We start from the raw sequence: 7,898 nt of genomic DNA on the forward strand, positions 1-7,898 counted from the left end.
ATTAGCCTATTATTATTATTACTTTTACGGACTCGGGGTGGAGTGGGTGTAAGGGGAAGATGAGCGATGCTGGGGAAAAGGTTCACCCTGCCACTTCACGTGGAGTGGCGTGGGGTTTCCTGGGGGAGATGATTGACCAGATCATGTGTGCGGTAACGTGGGAAGCTCAGATTGCTGTGACGGAGGAAAGGCCACAAGATGAGGTTGCAACACAATTTTCTTCCAGTAGAGTGAAAAACGCTTCCTCTCTAAGTGAAAAAAGAGAGGAAGGAAAAATTGGATTATTTTCAGCAGCCTGCTGTCCTGCATGTGTCTGCTCTTGAGAGACCGATTCATGTTACTGAAGAATAAAACGGGGATTTCCGTGATGGTGCAAACTCTGATTTTTCCTTTCAGAGGAACCATCATTATTCAGATGATCTGCTCCTCTCAGCTTATTTTTCCTAGAGAAGCGGAACTGGCTGATGTAACCCAGCCTCACCTGTCCCATCTTTTTCCACGTGGCACTCAAGGGCTCCAACTCCATTTTCTATTTCTTCCGACAGACCATGGCACGCTGTACTTAAGAGCAGGCTTATATTCTTGGCAGTCCCATAGTCATTGATTTGAAAGCAGGAAAAGCCACTTTGCACTGTGTTGGCAAATGCTGCGCGTGTGCATTGCCCTGGGCAGAGCAAAGCTGGGTTATAAACCAAACAGCAGCACTCTCATTGCTTTTTTTTATTTACTCTATGGGAGCAAGGCTGTGTCAGAGCTGTAAAACCTGCATTCACGCTCTGTCTCTGGTGGCTGTTGCAGACGGGGAAGCCCACGTCCCAAGCAGCTGATGTGCCTCAGGTCCTCATGATGAACGCACGAGGAACATGAACCTCCTCCAAACTCTCCTTTGAGGAGGTTCTGCCTTTCACCCGCACAGCCCACAAGCCATTCTCCTCCCTGCTTGTGCTGCCTGTAGCTCCTCTGCCAGAAAAAACGCCACGTTTTTGACAACTCCTGTACCACAGCATCCCTGTCTCCTGTTCTCAGATCCATGGGTCACATTTTCCCATCCTGTTCCCATCTTGGAGCTGCTACCGTCAGACCTTCTCCGTGGGGGGAGAAGAGGGGCTTCCCCATTGCACGTTAGCTGCCAGTCATGGGCACCCCGGACAGGACTCTGAAACGCTGACGACTTGCAGTAATTAAGATATCCAGAAATAACCGTTCTCACTCAGCGCTTGCCGAGGCGTGATGTATATACGTAATGGGAGATGCTCAACACCTGGAGGAGAACCTGGGCCATCTGCAAGGAGGCAAAGGGCAGGAGATAGGAACCCGGTGGGTCTGATGAATAGTTATTTATTTAAAAGCTTTTGTTAAAATATTAGTGTGCCCCCTTCCCGTGGGTAAAAATGAGAAGAGGCAAATGTGAACTCTTCAGCATCCACGCACAAAGCTCTTGCACAACGGGGGGAAATAAGGTGAAATGTGATGGAGGAAGCCCTTGGTGGAGGACGTGGACATACAGAGTGGGATGCAGAGGAGAGGGGAGAATGTTCGCTGTGCGTAGTCACGGCCGGTCGCTCCAGTGCTACTCAGGCAACGGTCAAGGCATTTCAGGAAGGTGTGGTAGAAGCGTTAAAATCTGATGTTGCGAATGTTTTGGTGGACTCCTGGCTTCTGCCAGTGGAAGGGCCACGATGGAACGGCTGGATGGGCCGCCACAGCGCAGAGGCTGGCTCACTCAGCCAGGACAGTCATCCTTCCTTCTGAGCCGCTGGCCGTGTGGGAGAGGGAAGGACCATGACTGATGCAGTGGGTGGACCTCGGAGTGGAAGAGGAAGATGTGGAGCACACGCTGGGACATCATAAATAGTCACCCATGGGTGATGCCTCCGGGACAGGGCTCCTCCGAGGGGTGGACGCTGCTGGCTCCAGGTAAGCCGGGAAGGTGGGAGGACACGTCCCCCGGGCTTTACTGGGATCCCCTTGCTTTTGCCCATGGAGACATGGTGGCAGGAAGGGAGTCCTTCTCTTGAGCATCCTACCAGAGACCGGTCCAGCTGTGCTTTGGCTTTATCTCCCCTTCCAGAGGGGTCCGTCTGTCCATCTGCGTTGGCTGAGGTAGAAGAAAGCAGCTAATGCAAACTTGCCTCTTGCTCAAGGGGAACGCTGGCGGGGACAGAGAGCTGGGGAGAGCTTTTTGGGGGAAGGAAACCTCCTGCCTTCACTGGGGAGAGGGCAGGAGAGGCCTTGGAGAGGTTAAGGTGAGACTTGCAGAAGAGCACAAAAGCCCCTGACTGGTGGGAGCAGACCCCGTGGGGAGCTCCAGAGGAGCAAGAGCTATTCTGGAAGGTCCTCCCAAGTGGGGAGGTGGGACTGGGCTCTGGATGCTCGTGGCTCTGGGAGGGACACCCAGGCACAATCCCCAGACTGCAGGTGAGGGCAAGAGGCCCTGAATTCCTTCTAACCAAGGCAGGGAGGGCAGAAAGCAGAGGGGAGGTGAAGCTCCAGGATGGATGGAGCTGGTGGTCCACCTTGGGCTTCTTGGCTTGTGTCTTCTCCATGCAAGAGGGTTTTGCAGTCCCATTGCCCCACGTTCAGCCCTCCCTGCCCCCAGCAGCCTGCCAGGGCTAGTGTGGCTGGTCTCGGGCAGGTCGCAGCGATGCAAAGCCCTGTTGGGCTGGTGTCCCCTGTCCTCCTGGGCCGTGAACAGGCTGGATGTGCAGCCAGAGCCGCTCCTCCCCATTGCTGATGCTGCATGTGAGGAGGGGGGGGCGTGGAGGCAGCTCTTCCCACAGAAACAACCATGGGGTGTCTGGTCACTTCTGCTTCTGCAAAGCCAGAGTGAGCCTGAAATAAATTAGCCAGCGTGAGAAGCAGCTGACTTCATGGAGCTTGTGCAAAAGGGGTTGCAAGCCACCAGGAAAGGGGAAGATGCGTAAAAACACCCTGAAGAAAAATGAAGGCAGGGTAGAAGGAAACGGGGAAGCCGGGGCAGCAGCAAACCAAGTTGTTTTCTGCGATCCCAGAGTGGCCAATGGACCTCTCCCCCTTGCAGGTACAGAAGAGGGAAAGCTAATTTTTGACAAGCTATTACCTGGAGATGGGCAGGCACTTTCTAGGTGAACTGATAACTTAATAAAATACCAGCAGAGCTGGATTGCTTGCCCAAGGATAGGTGATAACCTTGTCTTAATTAATTGATTTCAGCATAATCAGACCTGTGGTAGGACTAGTGCGTGATGGGGCTGGAGTTGCTGCTTGGAGACTGACATGCTTTCACAAGTCCTTGTCCAAGGCTTTCACTCCTTCCCTGGCTCCCTCCGGCTCATTGTAAGCACTCCAAGTCCAGCCGAGCCACGGTGGCTGGTCTCCTTCCTGCAGGAACGTTTTGGAGGAGCTGACCCCGTGGGTGCACAGGTTTCAAGGCCAGTTCAACGTGCAACCTGCCCTCGTCTTAAACTCCCTTGCCCATTTGGCAAAGAAATATTAGCAGGTTTGACGCTGGGCTTCTCCTTCTACGACAAAATAGCTCAACCTCAAGAAGACTGTTTGTCAGCAGTAGACTGGTGTAGGCATTGAATTTATTTTTAATATTTCAGTACTTAGATGGTGTGGGAGAAGAGGCTTTCCACTGGAAATTGCTCTGAACTAAGGGCAGTGCCGGTGGGGTAGGGTGGGACCCAAAAGCATAAACCAGCAAACTCCTGTCCACCTGCATCTTTGAGATGGGCTGGGAGTGGGGGAGCCGTGGGGCACTGCAGGGCTGAAGACAGCCCCTTCCTCTCCTCCTCCTCTTCCGCATCCCTGTGCAGGGTGGTGGCCATGTGCGTGGGGAAGTGCAGCCGGATTGTGGGTCCCTGCCTGCTGGTGCTGGGCACGCTCTCCGTGGCAGCCAACATCCTCCTGCTCTTCCCCAGTGGGGCAACGAAGTACCTGGCCGAGGGGCACATCAGCAAACACGCCAAAGCCCTGCCGGGCGTCTGGGGAGGCGGCATCGCTGTGAGTACCGGGGCTTGCACCGTGTCCTTCCTCACGCATCTGCGGAGCGGGGACGAAGGGATGGAGCAGGCAGCTCCGTTTGTCCCCCAGCCATTGTTTCTTTCCTGCAGGTGCTGCTGGCAGCGACCCACATCACAGCAGTGGGGTGGCGATGTGCCAGCTGCTCCGACTGTGGCACCCGGCGCAATGTAAGGCAGAGCTGGCACCCCCGTGCCCAAGCAGTCCCAAGCGGACAGTGGTGGGAGGCGGTGGGTGGCCCCAGGGTGGGACGTGGCAGGGTGCCACCTCTCCCGGGCTGGGGCCTGGCAAGGTGCCACCTCTCCCGTGGCTCTGCAGTGGGATGTGGCATGGATCCCCCTCTCCCGTGGTGGGTCGTGGCAGGGTGCCCCACCTGCATGGCCCTGTGGTGGGATGCTGCGTGGTGCCACCACCCCAGAGGACAGGGCTTCACGTGGGTGCTGGCGTGGGCTCTGCCCCACCAGGCTCCGTGCGAAGCTCCCTGCCCATCCCCGCTCCCTGCCCGCTTCTGTGCAGCTTGAAACAACCCAGCAATGGCTCCGGCCTCAGCCTAGGAGCCCTCTGGGGTGCAGGGGGGTTTTGCCCCCTTACCAGCCCCCACAGATAATGCACAGCCGTGTTTTGGACCCTGCCTGAGCTCAGTCCTCCCCGGGTGCTGCCCACAGGCTTTCATCTCCGCCGTGCTCTCCAAGCTGGCGCTGCTGGGTGCCGCTGCCTGCTTCCTCCTCTGCGGGGTGGGTTTGACCAACGGACCCCTCTGCTTGTACAACGCCTCGGAGCACGGCCGCGGGCACAGCACCCTCTGGGGTTACCCCTTCCTGGACGCTGGCAGCCAGGAGCCTGATGCCAGGTGAGTCCTGGTGCCACCTCACCGGCTTATTGCTAATGAAGGTGGTGTTATTTATGGGGGTGGGAGCAGTGGGCTTGCTGGTAGTAGCTCAAGAGGTCCTCACCTCCCATGGCTTTCTACGTGGTGCTTCCCATTCTCGTCACCCCGCTGAGCCCGTTCTCGGGATGAGGGAGGGGACATCAGGGGGACACCTCCATGGTGGAATGTGATGTGATTCCTGACCAGCCACAGCACAGCATCTTGCATCTCCTCCTCTCCCCGTTGCACAGGGTAGAGAGTTACCTGCACAATCGTCACACCTGGAACATCTGTCTGGAGCCAGCGGGCATCGTGGCCTGGAACGTCATCCTCTTCTCCCTCCTGCTGCTCGTCAGCGCTGCCGAGATGGTCCTGGCCTCCCTCCAGATCCTAAACGGCTGCCTCGGTTGCCTCTGCGGCTTTTGCGAGGGGAAGTAGGGACCTGCTGTGGTGCCAGAGGGCTGGCACTTGGAGGAGGCATCGTCCCTGGGTGTCCCTTGGCTGGTGACAAACGTCATGGAGGGGATACGGCACAAGCTGGGGTACCAGCCCGGTGCAGGAGCCCAGTGCAAGGCAGACAGACTGCCCCATGGGGGATGGACCCCCCCCAGCCCGCATGAGAGGTCGAAGCGATGTGCGTGGGGTCAGCGTGCAAAGGGCTGCCTCCGTGCAGAGCCCCCCACCCAGGCGCTACCCCGTCCCCCGCCCTGGGAGCTGGCAGCCGTGTGGGGTTGGACACCAGCCCAGTGAGGGATGGGGGTGGGGACCCGGCTCCCGGCATCCCAGCACGAGCCAAGGGCTTCCCTGGCCGCTCCTCATCAGTTCCCACCCTGCAACTAAGTGCAAAATGCGACACGGTGGTAGTGGCAGAGACAAGAGCTGTAACGTTAACTTGTTTCTGTTGATCAGTCTGGACTGAGGACAGATTGCATTGGCGTCTGTCTCCTGCATGGGACAGGAGGGACGAAGGAGACCACAGGAGCCGAGCCAGCCTCCGACTGGGGCTGGGGGACTTGGATGGAGTCATGCTGAAGGGGGTAGTACTGGAAATGGGGTGTAGCCCCCCCCAAAGTTCGCCCTTGCCCACGCACGTGCAGCGAATGTTAGGAGTCACTGCTCATCCCCCAGCCCAGGACCCCACCGCACCACCCGCCGCTGCACTCGCAGGGGGTGTCACCGGCTTCAGGCTGAGGGGGTGCCCCCGGTTTCCGCCTGTCCCCCATTCTCATGCCCGTGTCCCCTAAACCCTCACAGACCTGAACCTGCCTGTGCCCTGAAGAGGTTTGCCACAGAACTGATAAGGGTCAGGGGCAAGCAGCAATGTCCATGGTAGCGTTAAAAAAAAAAAGAAAAAAAAAGCCACCAGCCCAATTAAACAGTAACCAGGTGATTTCTGAGAGACCGTTGAAAAAAAGAGGAGTTGGCTGGAACACCATCATTTAAAAAACACCTGAAAAAGAGGACTATAAATATTTATACCTGGTGGAGGAAAACCTTTGGAGCAGGGTGGCAGTACCAGGTACGTCACAGCCGGAGCATCATGTCCTTCGACCCAGTACACGCGGGCGGCACCGGGCGCCCTGGCTGCCTTCTCCCCTGCTTTGCTGCTGGTGCCCCCCCATTATACATTTCCCAGTGTGGCTCCTGTGCTCAGAACGGAGCCTGGGGCTTCCCTGCCCAACCAACTATATAATTAAAAAAATAGCAATAAAAATGAGATAACAGCCAGTTTTGGGATGGTGGCACATGCCTTCTGTGTGATGTAGCCACACTGGCTGGTGGCAGGACCACAGGTCTGGGGGGAGCCGACCTGGGAGGGCACTAGGACACAAGGCAGCTCCTTCGCTCCCGCTTCCCCTGGTGCGGGGGGTCCCTGTCCTGCCGGGGAGCAGTGGCTGTCAGGGGGATGTTCTGGAGCACATCGTGCAGAGTGAACATGCTGAAAGAGATCTGCTCATAGGGCGACCGTGTCCCATTCTCGTAGAGGCAGGCAAAAGCGATGGCTGGGCCACCCGTGATGGAGGTCTCATTGTAGGGCAGCTCCATGTAAGCCAGGTCCGAGTAAGCGCTTGGGCCCTCGTAGATGACCCAGGGCTCGGTCCAGCTCTCCACGTCCCTGGGGAAGGTGCTCAGGTGGACCCCCATGTTGACTCTTGACATGGAGCTGGTGGGGTGGGAGTAGAGGACCCATGTTGGAGCTTGAAAGAAGGCAGCAGGGTTGGGGGTCACTGCGGGGTTCCCTGGGACTGAGGTGACACCGCCAGCATGGCTGAGATGTCCTGGGGAAAGACAGCCCTCCTTGGGCTCGGCTGGCTTGGGGTGGCTGCTGGTGGCCACGGTGGGCAGCTTATCCCTCGCGGCTGGCTGGGCGGGCAGGTACCGGAACCCTGGGAGAATCTCAGGTAGCCGCCGGCGTGCTGAGCCCTGGAGAGACATCCCAGAGTCCCGGGGGGTGGTGGGGACATAGACGAAAGGTGCAGGGAAGCCAATGACACTGCCGTGACAGCCGTGAGGGGGCTCGACCAGACGCTGGACCCGCTGCCCCCCACGGATGCCCCCCATGGAAGACGGCCCCGTCATCCGTGCTCAGCGCCTGCACCCTGAAGCCCAAGGGGCTGCGGGCGTTGCAGTAGAGGACATTGGAGCCGTCCTCCTCGTCCACCGAGACCAGCTGGCACTCACCCGTCTGCAGGTTGGGAATGAACTCGCCAAAGCGCCAGCCCCGGCCGTGGTCGTCGCTGTAGAAGGCAAAGGAGTGGGGGGTGGTCTTGCAGAGCTGCCCGAAGCACTCCTTGCAGTCGATGTGGTAGCTGTAGGCGGGCACCAGCAGTCGGCCTGACCGCAGCTGGATCCCGTGCCCAGGGCCCAGCGCAAACGTTGCCCAGTCTGGGGAGTGCAGAGGGGATCATGGAATCATTAGGGTTAGAAGGGACCTTTGGGCAGGGACACCTCCCACTAGCCCAGGTTGCACAAAGCCTCATCCAGCCTGGCCTTGAACCCCTCCCGGGATGGGGCATCCACAGCTGCT

The 7,898-nt window shown here is 58.1% G+C and overlaps 2 protein-coding genes across 2 annotated transcripts in view; one reads left to right on the forward strand and one right to left on the reverse strand.

Moving 5' to 3' along the window:
* The first annotated feature begins 3,807 nt into the window (after positions 1–3,807).
* On the forward strand, positions 3,808–5,308 carry TM4SF19 (transmembrane 4 L six family member 19). Its single transcript, XM_010083034.1, has 5 exons — positions 3,808–3,984; positions 4,095–4,172; positions 4,668–4,840; positions 4,922–4,932; positions 5,127–5,308. Exons 1-5 carry the CDS (start codon positions 3,808–3,810, stop codon positions 5,306–5,308), a joined length of 621 nt encoding a protein of 206 aa, XP_010081336.1.
* A 1,383-nt stretch (positions 5,309–6,691) lies between these two features.
* The window catches only part of LOC104468794 (sialidase-4-like), a gene marked incomplete at its 5' end in the record, with an annotated part of 2,846 nt that continues 1,639 nt past the window's right edge, over positions 6,692–7,898 (reverse strand). Inside the window, 2 exon segments of the mRNA XM_010083035.1 lie at positions 6,692–7,417; positions 7,419–7,756. Of these exon segments, the coding sequence (XP_010081337.1) occupies positions 6,692–7,417; positions 7,419–7,756 (1,064 nt within the window).

Source organism: Pterocles gutturalis, unplaced genomic scaffold (assembly GCF_000699245.1).
Source record: "Pterocles gutturalis isolate BGI_N339 unplaced genomic scaffold, ASM69924v1 scaffold15550, whole genome shotgun sequence".
Taxonomy (NCBI): domain Eukaryota; kingdom Metazoa; phylum Chordata; class Aves; order Pterocliformes; family Pteroclidae; genus Pterocles; species Pterocles gutturalis.